At 33.0% G+C, this 18,800-nt stretch overlaps 1 protein-coding gene across 3 annotated transcripts in view; it reads left to right on the forward strand.

The window, feature by feature from the left end:
* ci (transcriptional activator cubitus interruptus) overlaps positions 1-18,800 on the forward strand; it is a 107,133-nt gene that overhangs the window by 41,263 nt on the left and 47,070 nt on the right. For 2 of the 3 annotated variants that reach the window (XM_089710324.1, XM_089710326.1), the window contains exon 2: positions 422-695. In XM_089710324.1, the coding sequence (XP_089566450.1) occupies positions 553-695 (143 nt within the window). In that variant the 5' untranslated portion in view covers positions 422-552. Of the gene's footprint in view, positions 1-421; positions 696-738; positions 814-18,800 lie in introns of those variants that run through there. The other variant, XM_089710327.1, reaches the window with a different exon arrangement.

An 18,800-nucleotide genomic window follows, 5' to 3' on the forward strand; every position in this document is an offset into this window, starting at 1 on the left:
AGCTTTACCAGTAGTCGGATATACCGAAAATCAACGCATATGTTGTTTATTTAAAAACTAAACAAATCTATGTTCATAAAAACCTGTATTGTTATTTCAACACTTCATTCATCATTTTGTTTTCTATTCCTCAATCAACATTAATATGACTGTTTGTAGGTCATCACTTAATTCTTAAACGAGATAATTGCATTGAGTCGTCTGGATTGCCGCAAAACAACGTAATGCGTAGTGTTAAACAGATTGTTTGTAACATCACATCTTTGTACAATCTGATGAATATTATAATTTAAAAAATTATATGTGGAAATTATAAGAGCGCACGCTTCTGTAGCATGTTAAGGAAATTTATTGTTAACATAAAAACGCACCTCCTTTTAAAAAAAATACAAACAATAACACACTCCTTTCTTTGTTCCAGGTGACAAAATGCCAACCCGTATCGACCGTGCCACAACATTATAGCGCAACAATGACGGGAACAGAAGCGAGAGTGGAGATGACTTGATCGTGTTGTTTTTCCGTACAAACCAATAATGCCAGGACTCTATAATGCCTGACCGGGAGGCTGTCGGACCTGCGGGTAACGGTTTTCTGCCACTGCAGTTCCCGTCGGCGTTCGCTGCGTTCCATGCGACTGCGCCATCGCCGCCTGGTACCATGCACCACGCTACGCACTACCATCACCATGCTCAGTAAGTTTTGAACCTTATTTGTATTGAACGAAAATTGCATATAGCTTGTGTGTTTATGTGTAACATTGTAGTCGTCTAGTAGCATGCATCACGCTACGCACTACCACCACCATGCTCAGTGAGTTTTGAACCTTATTTGTATTGAGGGAAAGGTGCTTTCAGCTCGTATTTATTTGTAAGATTGTTTAAGCCGGCTGGTACTATGCACCACGCTACGCATTATCACTATCATGCTCAGTAAGTAATTTGAACCTTATGTGTATGGAAGGAAAAGTGTTTTAAGCTTGTGTTTATTTCTAAGATAGTTTAAGCCGTTTGGTGTCTAAACAATCCTAGGATTGCTTAGACGGAAAAAATGAAATTAGGAAAAAGCCGACATTTATTATTTATATTTATATAGATGGTAAAATTAAAAATATGAATATGCAATTAACATAGTAATGAGATATATGCCTTATGGTGTCCAAAAATAACTTAATTAAATTATCTACGTATTAGTAAGTTTTTAATTAAAATTCTTGCAATTTTATTCTTATCCTACATAATAAAAGGCGACTGAAAACATGGTTTTATAAAGAAAATCTAAATTAAGTGCCATAAAAATAATTACTATAGACGATAAGTAGTACTAAATTATCCATAGCAGAAATATTTTCAACATTGTAGTTTTTATTAAAGTGGAAGAGGGAGATTTTGATTATAAATTCAAAACTATACAGCTTATGGCTATAAAATTATCTCAAGTCTGGGTATTATAAGACGATTCTATAGTCATAAAATAAATTAATTATTACGTAAAAATAGGGTTTAAACTTTAAATACATTAGATATTTAGGGTTTTTTTTTATATAATTCCTATGTCGGTGTTTTCCGCTTATGTCAATTAAATTATCACTGATAATGTAGTTTTTTAGAGGTGTCAGTCTTTAAAATCGGTTACGTAGTTTCTACACTATTAATACACAAACTTACAGTCGATTTTCTATACATCTTATAAGTTTCAGTATTCTCATAGTACCTACATAAATGATATACACTTATAAAACAACCAAGAAAAGACATCTTTAACGCACCAAAGCGATTTCTTTTAATGTCACAAAGCATTCATTTTGCATTATTTTTTCAAATCCCACATTATGTTTATGGCATTTCAAGTGCCTATCGTAATCTGAAATAATCGAAAGAGCTCAGCGTATCGGATGAAATCATCTACATAAGTAATTTTATTATTATTCTCTTGAAACGCAAGTGTCCTTTTCGATCGTTTCGTACTCATTCCGAAACGCCAGATCCATTTATCGGATAGACTAGGGCTGGCACTTGGGTGTTTTTAAATTTAATTAATTTAAGTTCTTGTAAAAGATAAAATTGTTTTATAGATCTTAATAAATAAGTACAGTATGTTGTACTACATGATTTTTGTATTCTAAAAATATTGTAATTAAATAAATTACTCGCATTAGATCAACACTTAGCATTTGATTTGAACAATTTTAGAATTTTTATCACATTTTAAATTAAAGAAGAAATAAATTTAAATCATAGGTGGCAACCCTAACTAGACCATAAAACTGAGTGGTTCATTAAGCATTTGCACAAGACCCTTGCTACCTCTTTATGTATTAAGGAATATTTTTGCAACTTAATCGATACTTAATTTTATCATGTGAATTTGCATATTCATAATTTGCAAACTAATTTTGGGAGACTTTGTATTTTATGTTAATATTTGACATTAACTAAAAATGCATTGGAATGTTAAACAGGGAAAGAGTCAATAATATTTTTATGCTCAGTAAAATTTTAATTACCGTTAAAAGACTCAATAATAACAACGATTTTAAACATAAACGGAATGTACCTACACAAGAAATAATTCAAAAAGTGATAAAAAAAATTGAAACATCTATAGTTGCAGGCTTATTTTGGGATTATAAAGGTGCTTACAAATTATACCACAAGTTTTAATACCATTCTAAATTTCGATAATATCAATTCAATGTTGTTTGCTTTGTATGGTTGTCATTTTGTGAAAGTAAAATTTCTAAGTTACGCTAATAGGTAAAACTTATCCTTATCACGAATATAAAAGCACGCAGGTAAAACGTTTGATTGGCCACCATATTAACGCAGTTTACGGTCGAACCATAAAACCGGGGTGAGACAAGGTGTTACTTAATGATAATTTATTGCAACAACGGCCATGCGAGAGCCTTTGACGATAACATTAATCTCCTCTAACCGGACAAAGGTACAAAAAAGGGATCGAATCAAGAACAGGAAGTCATCAAAGGAATTGAGACATTTACAATGTTAGAGACGTTAATAAAAGCAAGCATTTCAACAAATGACTGTGCCGCTCTCAAAGGGTGTGTGATGTATGAAGCGGACGAGCCTCGCTCGAATGCAATGATTAATGCTCGAACTCGGACGCTTTTCTCTCGAATGTTCTAGAATATTAAAAACTTTTAAAACGTTAATTTACTAACAGTCCGCTCTTACAGCTCTGATGGATGAGACGGCCGGCTGGACGCCACAGTTGCAATATTTTTAACTTTATTGTTCGGGCTCTGAGGATCAATAGTGCTCTTTGTTCTTGTGTCAAATTGAAGTAAATCAGTACTGTGAAGTCCAGTAAATCTTTCGCACGAGAATCGAGTTGGTGGAATGATTAATTTATATTCCTGTGTTATTTGTTTAAGCTAGCGAATTGTCTTGTGAAGAGTTAGCTCGGGCGTTTGTTTGTGTCCATTATTTTTATTGTGTTACACGATGCTTAGTTCTTTCGGTATTTCAGGGGTTTTGGCTTTGATGGTTAAATGGTTAGAGCGTTCTGGGTTTCATTCAGTATATCGTTAAGATGCTTATTGCATATGAGTATCGATGTAAAAGTTTAGTATGGAATGCAAAATATCTTACCTTACTGTAAAGCATAAAAATATTGCAATGTTAAAAAACATACGATACACGCATGTTTATCCAAATTACATACAATTTTGCAGCATCGTCTTAACCATATTAAACAACAATATATTGTTCGGTTCAATTATGAATATTGCTTAATGTCTTGACCATAATATTATTATCCAATTTATTTTAGCATGAATGAAGTTTTCAGATCTACCAACACAAAAAGCTTAATCCTAGACAACATCAGCATGTTATTCTTGCAATATTTGTCTCGAGTCCATTCGGAATTTCGCCGGAAGTTTCGGCCGAGTGTGCCCATTAGCGGCTCCACGGTGCCTCATTTAACTCTCCGCTGCGATAATTGCCACCACGTGTTTATTTCTAAGCATTCTAATTATATCACGCACAATGGGTTGGACACGATTGGCTATTTTCGGTCGACGCTTTGGGTTTAGGGTTGGTCGTGTTATTTAGTGTTTTCTTCAAATACGTGTGTTAGATAATAGATGATTGATTTTTTTTCTTTGTATAATTAAAGTAACATAATAATTAACAGAGCTATACAGTAATAAGGTAACGCCAAAGTATTAAGGTAAAGGTAACCATTACAATAAGTTCGTTACGGAGTAAAGTAACAGAATAGTTCGTTATTTTTTTACACATTCATTTTCAAACGGGCGAAATATTTCTTCTACAGCTTTTGCGATATTCTAATACAGTTTGAGTGACAAACATTTTAATATTATAAGTACATAATGTGCTGTCACAAACTAAATAACTCACAGCTGACAACCCTAACACTCAGTCAATTCTGTTCGACCACAAAAGAGGTGTTGCGAGCCGATGTCGTTTGATTCATTAACTAAAAACCTTTGAACTGATGTAATGTCTAATGCGTTATGTGTAACGGTAATGACATTGTTTTTGGTTTGTTCAAATATTTCTTCTGTTTGAAGTTTTCAAACACAAATAAAATTATAATGTAATCAAAAGTTCAAACAAGATTTTATTATTATAGATATTAGACGTTAAAGCTTATAATTGAATAATAATTCTGTAAGATAGCAAGAATTTGATAATCTGGTCAAGTAAGAGTCGGGTATGCAAGGCGGGTTCTTTTGTATGTAGATTACAAATAATTGGAATTTATAAATTAGTTTTATCGATGTCTTAATTATTCTAAGAAAGTAGAAATAAAACGAATTAGAATTTCCTTGAATAATAAACAAATCCATCGGTATCAAATGATATTTTTGATAAATACACACACAAATAATACAACTTTCTCTTAGAGGCTTTAAAAAGAACCCTAAAAACATCATAGATACGCATCTACCACATCTACCGTCATAGGTAAAATATTTATCAAGTTAAGCCCAATTTATAGATGTTTAAAATATTATATGACGTTGAATAAGTTGTTTACATAAATAATAGACATCCAGTAATATTTATAATAAAATCTCACCGTGTGAAATAAGAACGGGTTGGGAGTTATCCGTATTAACAGTTAGGGATCAAATCGTTTTAATACTTGATATTATAAAGCGTATAGAATTTATATTGTTATAGCTCGGATCGATTCCAAGTACAGCTTATCTGTGACATGTTTGGGTTAATCTTATGTAATGTGAGAAATGAAAGGTGAAAAAACGAAGTTGTTAATAAGAATGAAGTTAATAAAATTGACAATAGAGGCGTTAGGCACGAAAAAAGATAGTTCGATTTATTTCGATCAATCTTTAATAATCAGAATTGTCTGTATCATCAAGGGACTTGCAATCTTTGAAAAACATTCCATGCTTTTCTATCGTCCATATAAGTATTATACATAGCCTTCCGCCCATGGCTTCGCTCTTGTAATCTACTTTACAAATCATATAGATACCTACTAAAACTTTCCCCAAGAACCACGCTATCCATTTGTGAAAACAGAATCAAAATTGGTGCTCTAGTTTTTGAGTTTATCGCGTACATACAGAGCTAGACATATCAGAGGACTTTGTTGTATGTAGTGACGAGCTTTCCTCTTATCTTTCACATGGTAACCGAACACCGATGAAGATGTACCATCTAATTGTCGACACTTGAAGTACAATGTGCCACACACGGCGCATTGTTTCGAGTAATTTGCGGGATGCGGGCCAAAGAATGGCCCTTCAGGTTATTGTGAGGACATGTGGTAGCTGTTTATGGCCTACGTACAAAACAGGCTTTGACAATTCATAAGCGAAAGACGGAACGGCTCAATTAAAACTAGTGAATAGTGATAGATAAGTGTTGTGTTTCCAATTGTTTATGCCTTATGGGTAGGTATACCTTTTTATGGTGTTGTAGATTTCATCGAACTGACATGATTATTGTTTTGATTGGTAATAAATGTTCTGCGAACTTATTATTTTTGGTGTTTGTTTACTCAGGTAAAGAATAGGAAAATATAGATGCATCAAATATTATAAATTATAACATAATATAAATTTGAAAAAAGAATCCCAGATTCAAATGACTCGCACATATTCCGTTATCATAATGCAACTTTTCTACCATCACTATACTTGGATATCTGTTAATATTTCTCCAGATACGTTAGTCGCGAATTCTATCTTAACTGCAGCACGAATAGTCGATGTTTACGGCTTTTCTCGTACGTCAGTTCAATTATTATTCTTGGAAAGGCAAAAATTGCGAGAACTCGACGTTTCCTTTTGATTTATTGGTCTGGTTTGAGGATGTGGAGTAACTAATTGTTGGTTAGTTTTGAGTTTTGGAAGCCATTTTGTTATTGTGGAGTCCTTTGATAGGAAAGCGAATGATATTATTGCAAAGCTAGTAGAATCAGCCCTTTATCTCGTGCAAGGTGTGTCCACAGTTGTGGGCATACTAAATTAATAAGCATGCCAGTAACTATAAATATTTGTGACAACTTCACAAAATCTTGATTAGGTCGTAAATCTTAGTAACGAACATTTTTCGAACATAAGAAAAATTCATAAAATACCACTACCATTTGGTAGAGGCATCCTTTTTTGAATGCTCGATCTCCACTTATATCGCTAGAAATAATACTTACCTTAACCACTCCAAGAAATCCCGTTCAAAATAATTGTAAGCCTATTTCCATCTATTACAATAACCACAAACTGTTGTCAACTACAACAACAGCTATTTCATTCAAGCAGTGCCTGCCTAATTCTGAACCGAACAAAAAAATCATTTAGACGGTCAATCGGGCCATAAACGGGATCCGGTCGTAAATTGGAGCTTCCTGGCATCCTGGACAGAGCACTATTGTCATAACTCCTCTATTAATAGATTGGGGTATGGCTTGATAGATATTGGAAGATTTTATGGTGAAGGCCTGTGGTCAGTTGTCTGTGCATGTGTCTAGTAAATAATCTTGCGTTATGTGTTTTTTCTAGTAGTGTTTAGGTTTATGAAAAATGGCTTGAGGATAAACCTTGCAAACTAAATAACGTGGTATATACTCTTTAATTGAGTTTCTCATCGATAGTAATAATTATAATAGATATAGAGTATAGGAAATTAGTTATTTGAATGGTACAGTTAAGTTCAGTAATTACTTATTAGTATAGTAATCTATATATATATATATGTATATATATATATATATAAAACTCAAAGGTGACTGATATAATGATCTATCAACCCACAGCCCAAACCACTGGACGTATCGGGCTGAAATTTGGCATGCAGGTAGATGTTAGGACGTAGGCATCCGCTAAGAAAGGATTTCCCGAAATTCTTGCGGGAACGGGGAAAAACGGGGATGCACGAACAAAGTCGTGGGCGGACGCTAGTATATTATATTATCGGTGGTAATATTAGCGTTATATTTAGGGTTATGTAGGTATTCAGTTGTATACAATTTTACCATTATTAATCTTACTTAAAAGTGCTATCACTAAAGAATGCCACTTTTAAAAGTTAAAACGCGTCTGTCCCGGCCCTTACACCAAGTCGTATAAAAGATGTATTAGGTGCACTTGAAAAAACAGCAAAACCGCAGAACAAGCCAGCACAAGTAAAGGGCACAAATGCAACATTAATCGAGTTGCAATAAATCGGTCGCCATTTTTACGCGCGATTGTTCCCGCGCAAACCGCGTGTCGTATTAAAACATTTGATAAAACTTCAGTGAGCACGATATTTATTATCGCTGTGGGTTCTGTATATTTTAGAAAATATTTAAACGCAGTGACATAGTTTTTTAATCTGAATTTTTGAATTCATTGCCTCTATAATGTACTCACATCGTTAAGCAGAATAATCTTTTGTTGATAATTGAGGGTGGATTATTTCAAATTTGATTGTTGTTTTAACAGTAACTATTAAATTTTATTTAAGTACTACGGATATAAACATTTAACTTAATCAAAACTCGGCAGTTTACCTAAGCTTAATTATTTTTTCGGTTAATAAGAAATAATCAAACTCTCACGTTTTATAAGTAAGTTTATAAAATTACTAGGAACGGTTTAAAGAGTTAGTTTTAATAAAATATGGAACCCTAAAGCCCGTTCATTGTCACATTGCGTGCTTAAATTCCGTTTTATTTACAACAAATGTGACCGCAGTAAAATTTAAAACAATGGCAATATACAGTTCGGTAATTACCGCGATAATTTATGATTATTGAATATTCATTTGTATAAAGAGATTAATTTCAGTTAAGTTATTTGCATAACTAATGTGTATTTAGTGTTTACGTCTATTTTAAAATATCAATTACTAGATTTCCGCCCGCGGCTTCGCCCGCGTTTTCAAAGGAAAACCCGCATAGTTCCCGTTCCCGTGGGATTTCCGGGATAAAACCTATCCTATGTGTTAATCCAAGTTACCCTCTATAATCTATATGTGTGCTAAATTTCACTGTAATCGGTTCAGTAGAGTTTGCGTGAAAGAGTAACAAACACACACACCATACACACACACACACACATCCTCACAACGCATTTTAAACTAGATATCGAACCTTATAAATATACTATAGCTTTCCGCCCGCGGCTTTGCCCGCTTTGTCTACACATAATAAATTATATTCTAAAACCTTCCTCTTGAATCACTCTATCTATTAAATAAAACCTTATCAAAATCCGTTGCGTAGTTTTAAAGATTTAAGCATAGGTACATAGGGACAGAGAAAGGCGAAAGCGACTTTGTTTTATACTATGTAGTGATAAATATATATGTTTATTGACAATACCCTAAACATACCTTTAAATACACAATAAGGATCGTAATTCTGTCAAAACCCAACACAAATAATGTATCAAATAAAAATATTTGCCAACAAAACTTTTATAGTGCTAATTAAACTGCTACTGGCTTGTCACGCGACGTTGCGTGAGCTTTTTTCATGTGCACTCAGCCTCCCATGATTACTGAGGAGATTTGATTTCAGTAATAAAACGCGTATTACGCAGAGTTTTATTGCTTTTTGTTCAGCAAATGGTGGTGTATGGTGCAGTTATTAGTTAACTAGCTGTGCCCCGCGGTTTTACTCGCATTGCTCCGCACCTATTATAGATATAGCCTCGCTCGATAACTACTAACGATAACTAGGTACGGAATATCTAAAAGTGAAATATTTTTTCTAATCGGCCCCGTGATTCCTGAGATTCATTCACATTCAAGCAAACAAACAAACAAACTCTTCAGCTTAATAATATTATGGGCATTAAAATAAGTAGATTAGGACTTTTCCTTGCAGTAGTACTCGGCAGATATTAATTAAATAACTTGTATGTGACAGTGTTACTTTGTTAAAAAAAGACAAAACATTCAAAATAACTGACGTATTCCTTGTTAATGAAATTTCTCAGTGATTCTAAACACTACAAAAGCTCTGAAACGTTATACGTTATCAAAGTTGAAGCTTGGCACCTGCCGCGTGTTTACAGAGACAAGGGACTTGTGGTGCGATTTATAGGCTGAAGCGGTTAGCGGTATAAATAATAATTAACTTAAGAACTGAACTACATAAAAATGAATTCCGATTATGCTCATATTTATATTTAAGTTGTAGAATTATGAGATTTAAATGAGAGGATACGAAAAACAAATTTCAACGCATGTTAGGTAGATTTTTTTTACTGTATAATAATAAATTGAGATTAGAATATACAAACAAAGCAAATTGTTAGGTTAGGTTATTAGAGTTAATTATTGAATAATAGAGTAAAGCGTTAAACATTTAATTCAAACTCAAACTCAAACTCAAACATTCATTTATTCAATTAGACTACTATTTAGTAGCACTTTCGAATCGTCATTACATAGTATTTTTAACATTTACCACCGATTCGGAAAGCAGTATCTATGGAGAAGAATCGGCAAGAACTCCATAGTTGCTCTTTTAAAATAATGTCAATAAATTTACATAATATGTAACTTATATCTAACTACATAATATGCCAAAGAACTGTCCTGTAGTTTTTACGCGACAACCCTCCATGGGTCTTTATCGTCCTTGTAAACTTGAGATGGACTGCTAATGCCGTGCAATGAATGCCGTGCAGAACACAATACTATTGTCTGTTATATATCAACACTACTACTAGTACACTAGGAGGTATTAATTAATATAAATCAAAATTAGATTTATAAAACTGAGTAATACGTGCTTGATCTTATATTTTTAGCTGACTTAAAATTTATTATTGTCGTTTAAGTCGCAACCGCTTATAACTTACAGTCCATTAGAATCAAGGCACAGTGTCAAGGGTTAGTTTTACACGTGATGTTGAATGTTGATGAACTAACGAAGTAGGAAATAGCGATATAAATAGAATCAAACGATTTATTTCGGAAGTTTCGGTTATAGTTTTATTATTATGGATGTTTGTTTGTTTTGTTATAATTGGGAGAAATAATGTGTGGGTAGAATAATTTTCATTCAATTAATATTGGAAACCTATTGATCTAATAACATATCGGTTCAGATGTTCGGATACCACTACCGTGTATATATTTTAAATTAAATAGATATACTTATACATAGGTAATTTACCGAATTAAGTACCTAAAAATTTTTAACCCTCGTCGTAAAGCTTTTTCGTGAAAATTAACAGCGTTAGAACTAGCAAAAATATAATTTTGATTATTAAACACCAAGGCTACATAGGCACACTATGGGATAGTAATACCTACTGGTAGCACTACCGAGAATTAAGTATTTAATTATAATTTATAATCCAGTAGATAAAAAGTATTTTATTTAATTTCTTATAATTTCATGCAACGATTACATTGTCAAATCAACACGCAATCGCGTGCAAATTTCAATAAACGAAAATTTTATTAACTCGATAAAGAAATAAACAAAAAAGGGGAAATATTAAAATTCATTCTCTCTTTTTAAGGAAGTTTTACAACGTTATCGTAAAAATACAATTTCATTCCGATCAGGTGATATTTTATAGTGATATAAAAATTGGAGATGATAAAATATTTGGGCCGTGGATTGGGTAATAAATTATTTTTGTAACGATTATTTTTATGATAGAGGAAGAGATATGATAAATCATCTGTAGTTGGTGACATATTAAACTATTAAATTTGCATTTGATGGGATTGCCATAAATAAATAGGAATGAGGTCAATTACAGGTAGTCAAACAATCTCGCTAATAAACAATAAAATGTGTTTTATAAAAAATTTACTACATTTGAATGCCACTTGCCCGTCATAGCAAAGAAAACGGGGAAAAGTGCAACACAATTTTGACGCCGTTCTAATGTCGTAAAACATTACCCTTCCCAGATTCGACACAGTCAGTGTAACAATAGTTAAAATCTCTGTTAAACATGTCCCGCTGATGAAGAAGTTAGAATTGTTACAGATAAAGGTCAAAACCAAGGGCCAAGACGGTCGTTAAACCCAGTTTCAATAAAAATCGCCCTAGCGCTCGAACAGGCCTTTTTACGACTCATTCGGACGTTTTATAACTTCTATACATATAAATATACGTAAACACAGCTCAAAAACAGGGAAATTTAAAACTGTTTACGGAGTCTAATTGAAATTTTATCGGCCTTAAAAGTTTGTGCCATGTGCATGGAGAATAGATCTTCTTGTTTATTTTCATGCGCCGGTATTGCTGTGATATTTTTAATCTGTGGTGATCAGGGTGTTATTGAAGATCATGTGTTTTGTCATTTGGGTTCGGTTGTATGTATATGACAATCAGAATTTAGTAAGTGTGTGTGGTGTTAACGGATGTGTGATGATTATTGCAGTAATACAATCAATACTTATAAGAACACAATATAATTCAACATGTTTTGTAGTTTTATGTAAAATGCAAACTGCACAGCATTTGAACCAAATCTATACTAATATTATAAAGCTATATACTTATATTATTATTTATTAAGAGTTTGTTTGTTTGTTTGAACGCGCTAATCTCAAGACTGGTTTGATTTGAAAAATTATTTCGTTCGTTCGTGTTGTGTAGCCCATTTATCGAGGAAGGCTATATATCACGCATAAACCAACAGAAGTGGAGCGACGCGGGTAAGGCGATTATCACACTGCCACGCACCACGCTGCATGTTGCGTGACTGCGTGTTTAACGTTACTTGTAAGTATCTCCGTTTGTATAGAAAACACGCACAGTCCAACACACTGAAAATGTACCACGCGCGTACATGCGGATCACGCGCATACACGCGGAGAAACATGCATCCCCGCGCGTAGGTGCGGGGCGAGACGCAAGGTATGGCACACCGAATCCCGCAGTGCCGCGCGTCGTGATGCTCAGTATTGTACGACCACCACAGAGAACGGCGAATAAATGAGAGCCGCCGTGCGTGAATCTACAAACGCACCTACGCGCGTGAGTGCGCAAAAAACCCGCACGATGATGCAGATCTGCACTCCCGCAGGAACGCGCGTAGGTGCTTCGACATGCAACATGCAGCGTGATGCGGGGCAGCGTAAGGATCGCCTAAAACCGCGGAGCACAGCCAGTATAGATATTATAGTTATACACAGCTAGCCAAAACTTAAAATTCGTATCAAATGACTCTTCCATCAAGACTTATACAACTGATTTCTTCTGCTAATACATATTATTACAAAATAATCTATTATACAGAATAAACAGAGAACTTATTGAACTGTGACGTCACCAAGTGCACTGTTTGCATACAGGACCAAAGGTTAATATGGCCGTTGACTCATTGTAGAATTATAAGCTATTTGTTCTCAAGTAATGGATGCTTTGACATCTAGTAGATGTTAAATTGGATGGCAATGAACTTGTGTATGTGTTTGTGATAGTTGGGTAGAAAAGATCTGATGGTAAGACTTTAACAGATGGTTAGGGCATATCGTTTCATTGGGTTATTAGGAAAATACCTTATAAAAATTCGTACTACAGATTAGAGAATCCGAACGTCAGATATTATATTATTATCTTGGATTCAATGTTTAGCAAAACAACTAATTTAAATAGGTAGGTATGTTTGTGATATTATAGTTGCCATGTATATTGAAAACATTCGACAAATCTGCATCCTTATTCGAAATCAATACATAGATGCAAAACTATGAAATATAATATGGAAATAGTTTTACATATAATATAGCTTCTGCCTGGCACTCAGGAATCACGTTAAAATCCTACATTGAAAGAATTTTTATTTATTTATTTATTTTTGAAATCAGTCCGGTAGTTCCTAAGATTAACGCGTTCAAACAAACAAACTCTTCAGCTTTATATTATTAGTACATATATCAATACCATCTATAATATAAAAATGAATCGCAAAATGTGTTGGTAAGCGCATAACTCCAGAACGGGTGGACCGATTTCGATAATTCTTTTTTTATTATATTCCTTGAAGTACCAGGATGGTTCTTACGTAGAGAAAACATGTATATGTACCACGGGCGAAGCCGGGGCGGACCGCTAGTTTTATATAGATATTAAAGCGTATAAATGAATGTAGTCTATCACGGGTCAAGTGAAGATAGCCCAAGTAATATTGATTACTTAATAATTAATGTTTAAACAGTGGCTCGTTGTATGAAAACAAGACCAAAATGAATAGGCTTTTGATTTATAACTATTTGCTGTTCAGATATGTTTTAGGTCTTAATACTTCCGCCATTTATAATTACGTAAGATGTTAGACTAGTGCAGTAGTTAGTTATTGGGATGAGGGTGTAGGTTCTATGTTTGTTACTTATTGGAAAAATAATATGTAATATTTTATGAATATTGTATATTATTTCTGGAGCTGGACAAATTGTTTAGTCAAACATATTTTTTTATAAAAAAGTTTTCAGTTGCGTAGCTTTCATAGCCTCTTGCGTTGTTATGCCTAGAAACTTTAAAAATTATCATGACAATTTAAATAGCTATCACATCTATTTGTTACGAAACCATTTGCTTTTCCTGACTATAATGAACACTGGTATGAAATCGAAAGCACAGAATCACAAACAATCAAATATCTCCATTTTATAATGTTATCTAGCTACTAGACTAGCTGTTTGCCGCGCCCGCGCCTTCGCCTTTTAGCCTTATATAAAAACATAGCTTACCTATATAATACTATTTACCCAGTAATATATAGGTAATGTACCTTTATAAAATGGTAAAATCGTTATTAAAATTGATAGAGCGTTTATATTTTACAGACAAAAATACATATTTATCTTAATATTAGTGTAAATGAAATATAATTACCTACTCATAGTATTTCACGTGGCAGTGCGACGACCCCACCGGAAGTGTGTGTGTTTGTATTTGTATACACACGCGTCAACGCGTTTCAACGATATTCTACAGTTTATGGTCTGCCTTTTATAGCTCTATCTTTGACCAGAGGTTCAGTGGTTTAGTTAGTCTATGGTTGATTACAGATTAAAAATGTCTTGCGTATTTTTTTTTTTAAATAAGGTTAGTGATAAACGTTGTTATTTTTATTGAAGCAAATAGTGAGGGTAAGAGAAATATAAGAGAAGAGAGAGATAAAAGCTGGTTAAAAAAGCAAAGAATTGATACTACTGATTTTTGAAGGATGATATAGAAATATTGTACCTACAGACCACACTATTGATTATTATAGTTCAAAATGAAACTTAGAAAGAAAACTTACTCCTGTGTCACATTTCGCAATTTTTCCAATATCTGAAAATTTAAATGATGCTGTTTTTCCTTTTCACCAAAACAAGCAATGCTAAGGCAACAATGAACAGATAAACTAAGACATACTAAAAGATTTTTGCAAGATTATCTCCACGGTTTCGTCATAGTCCAACTTATAGTCCACTGAGCCACTGCTTTTCTTTTTACTATATAAAGGAGATTTCAAAGTTATCCCAATGTATATTTAGACTGTATATTACCGTTCGGTAATTGTTTACATAACTGGTCACTGTTTATTTTCCCTTCATATGCATTAAAAAATCTCCGGAATTATTTACGTTCATAATCTGTTCTGGTTTATTGACTTCTGATTTTCTGAACGTTTTTCTTTAATCAACTTGTTGAATGTTGTTGACTTGGTTAATAATAACTCATATTTCATGAGTTCAGTGATAAGCTGATAATCAGTGACTGGTCAGCAAATGCTGAGCTTTTTTTTAAATCTTTATTTAAAGAGCTTAATCACAAAATGATTATGATGCTGGGTCACTTTTCGCCTTTTACTTTATTCATCGAACATTTTGTTAATTTATTTTTTCTAGTTTTTGCGCGTATTTTCATGTTTTCCATACAATTTCCCAAACATTAATTTCATTTCTTTCTAAAGAATTTGGTAACGCACGTGCACGTATAAAATGGAGTTGTTTTTATTCGAGTTTTTATGTGTTGTATTAATTTATTTCATGACCAACATTTAATATTACACACTAATCTAAAAACAACGCGGCAGATCCATAAAAATCTGTTATAAAAATACCCTCGAATTGCGTAATTGTAACGATGATAAACCATCATAAAAAATACATTGTAATTGTGTCACTCTCGTAAATTTTAAATAATTTCGACACGTGTCTATGTGAGTCGTAAATCTATTATTTTTAGTACAAGCCGCGGTTTATGGGTAGTTGGATCTTATCGTAAAAGTGCATTGCATAATTCGGTGCACGTGTTTTTTTGTGTGTACGTCTATTTGTAATTTTATATAGGTACTAGCTGTCCCTTCTACCTCCTGTCCTCCTGCCCGCTGTAGCTTTTTTGTAATAGCTGTCCCGGCAATCGTTGTTATGCCATTCTCTTATCACTTAGGTATGAAAAATAGATGTTGTTCGATTCTCAGATTCTTGAAATCCAGAAATGCACACAAAATTTCATTATAATCGGTCAAGCCGTTTCGAAGGAACTTCAAAAACCAGAATTTTGATTATATTACATTCTATCTCCGTAGAAAAAACTTCACAACGGAACATCCATTTTATGTTATGCGATATTAGTAAGCTGTAAGATAAGACACAGACATACATACATTTAAATTAACTTTATCCTTATTGATAATAATATAAATGTTAGAAAGCAGTCAATCAACGAAAGTGCATGTACGTCATCTAAAATGACTCGCAAAATAGTTTTAATTGGTCGTAAATCAGATTCGCTATTTAAGTATAAACATGATAGCGTTATCAGTCTAGAATATTATTGCGATATATGTAATATGAACTAGAATTTTAAGTTAATATTCATTCATGTAACTAGGCACAGATAATATCATTCAAAGAAAGTCTTTCATTAATTTTTTTTTTTGGAATGTTGTTTTTCTTCATATTCACATATGTGATATGCGTTAATTGTTATCTATTAATTTTAACTTTGTAGCTAAAAGCAAAGATTACAAAATATTCAAATAGATATGATTTATTCGCTATACATTGGCGAAAGACGCGGGTTCGAAACTGGCCTCGTGATCGAAGTTTTCTATAAGTACTTCAAAAATATATACATATTTATAAAGCATTTGAATGATATAAAACTAAATTTCGAACTTAATTGGTTACCAAGTCTTATGCTGGTGCAATTTTTTTTCAATGATAAATGTGTCGTAACATTACTTACACCTAGGACCTATCTAATCTGTGCTTATACATAGTTTTGAAACTTTAATTAGTTTTTTACTATGAAAATATCTTCATGTGTACAGCTATAAAAACTATTTCTACTGTAACAAAATAATTGAAACAAACTAACTGAGGTCAGACTGACGCGATCTTTGCTCCAGAACATTATCTTAATTACTTTGTAAACATTTGGGCCACAGATAATATATTGTTGCACAATTTTTTTGTATGTTGTTCTATGTTTTTTTAATGTGTTATATTTAATAAATAAAGTAAATATAAAATATCACTGAATTTTCCATAAACATGTGGTATATCGAGATGTTATTATTATATTCCTATGTAAGTATGTACATAGTATATGTAGCAAAGAGATTTATTTTTTTTCAAGGATTTTCGATTATTATTTAGTTTTTAATCTTGCTTGTTTTTAAATTTAACACCATTGAAAATAACACGTGTCTAAAAACCAAGAGACAAAGACATTTTACTTATTTAAGACTGAACTATTAAACATTCTTCCACTTAAACTTTCAAAATCCCAAAACTGCCTAGGGTGGGCACCCTAGGCAGTTTTGGGATTTTGGATAATTCACGACATTGTCCCCAAAACAAGACAATGCTGGTCACCCCGCACCCGCTGGCTTCTCGGTACCTTCACACTACAGGGTGATTCACATTTCATTTCATTTATTTTAATTGAGCTGTCATTTTGGCATATTGAAAAATAAAATGTCAAAAAGTCGTTGTCGGCGCGACGGGGCGCAATCGGAGGTACCCATTAGTTTAACTTCGATGAGGTCACTGTGTATTTTTAAAACAAATATATTAATTTTAGGTCTTATTGCATTTATTAGTTAGGATTTGGGACACGCTGTATTTATCGCATTTACGGTTTGGTTGCGTGTTATTAATTATTTGTGGCGAATTAAATGGAGGTTGCTGAATCACCCTGTACATTTAATATTTGGTATTTTAAATTCTGAGTAAAAAAATAGTTTTGCATACAGACGTGTCATACCTATTTATTTTCTTAATATTATAATATCCTTCATTCCTTCCATTGACATTATAAAATATGATCGTTATTTTTATCAATAACTAGCGGTCCGCCCCGGCTTCGCCCGTGGTACATATTTACGTTTTCTCTACATAAGAACCATCCTCGTACTTCAAGGAATATAATAAAAAAAGAATTATCGAAATCGGTTCAGCCGTTCTCGAGTTATGCGCTTACCAACACATTTTGCGATTCATTTTTATATATAAGATATGGACATATGGCACACCAGAATTTTGCCGGCAGAATGCCAGAACGGATTTGGATAAACTTTAACGTAGCAATAGATTAAAACTTAGATAATACGTCGCTGTAACACCAGAGCAAAGCGACATGGAGGTAGTTATAACTGTGTCTACGTTAAAAATAAAAACGTTCAAATGCGAATAAAAACTCAAATATAATGAACAACACTCCACAGCCTTTCAGAATTTTTCTACATTTATATTAACAATTGCAAAAAACACCATATTCATACATTCATAAAAGGTCTACTTATTTACTTGTTAAATGCCTATTAAAAGCCATATACAATATACATACATAATATAGAGCAGTTAATACAACTAGTTGCAACTGTAATTATATAGAGCAATTAACACGCCCACTCGACCTCACATTTCATTTCACTGACATAACTTTCCTCATATAACGCCTGCAATTGGTTGACACAAAACCTCCCTTTTTGCGCTTGGTTAAACAGAGTAATTAGAATCTAGCTTTTTATATTCATATACATATGTGCATGAAAGGGCAAGGTTTAATCATTAACTATATAAAAAGTGTTACGGTTCTTTGAAAAATACGTTTTTTTTTGTTTAAATTTCAGATTATAGCAGTATTGTATTTTACGACGTGCCTTGAACAATTACTATAGGAAAATAGAAAACATATAATTTACGAAAATCAATAGGTACATGTTATAACTTACCTTTTTGATCTTCCTTAAATGCTAAAAACCGTACAAGATATTTCACCGAATTTATAAATATATTCCAATTAATAAAACAGATTTATCTCTAAAATATTTCGCAATTTTAAAGCTTATAAATGCTTAATGGCCGCCA

This window comes from Colias philodice, chromosome 24, assembly GCF_061535455.1.
Source record: "Colias philodice isolate Cphi_HAF_F1 chromosome 24, ilColPhil1 Martin Lab GWU primary, whole genome shotgun sequence".
NCBI classification, from domain to species: domain Eukaryota; kingdom Metazoa; phylum Arthropoda; class Insecta; order Lepidoptera; family Pieridae; genus Colias; species Colias philodice.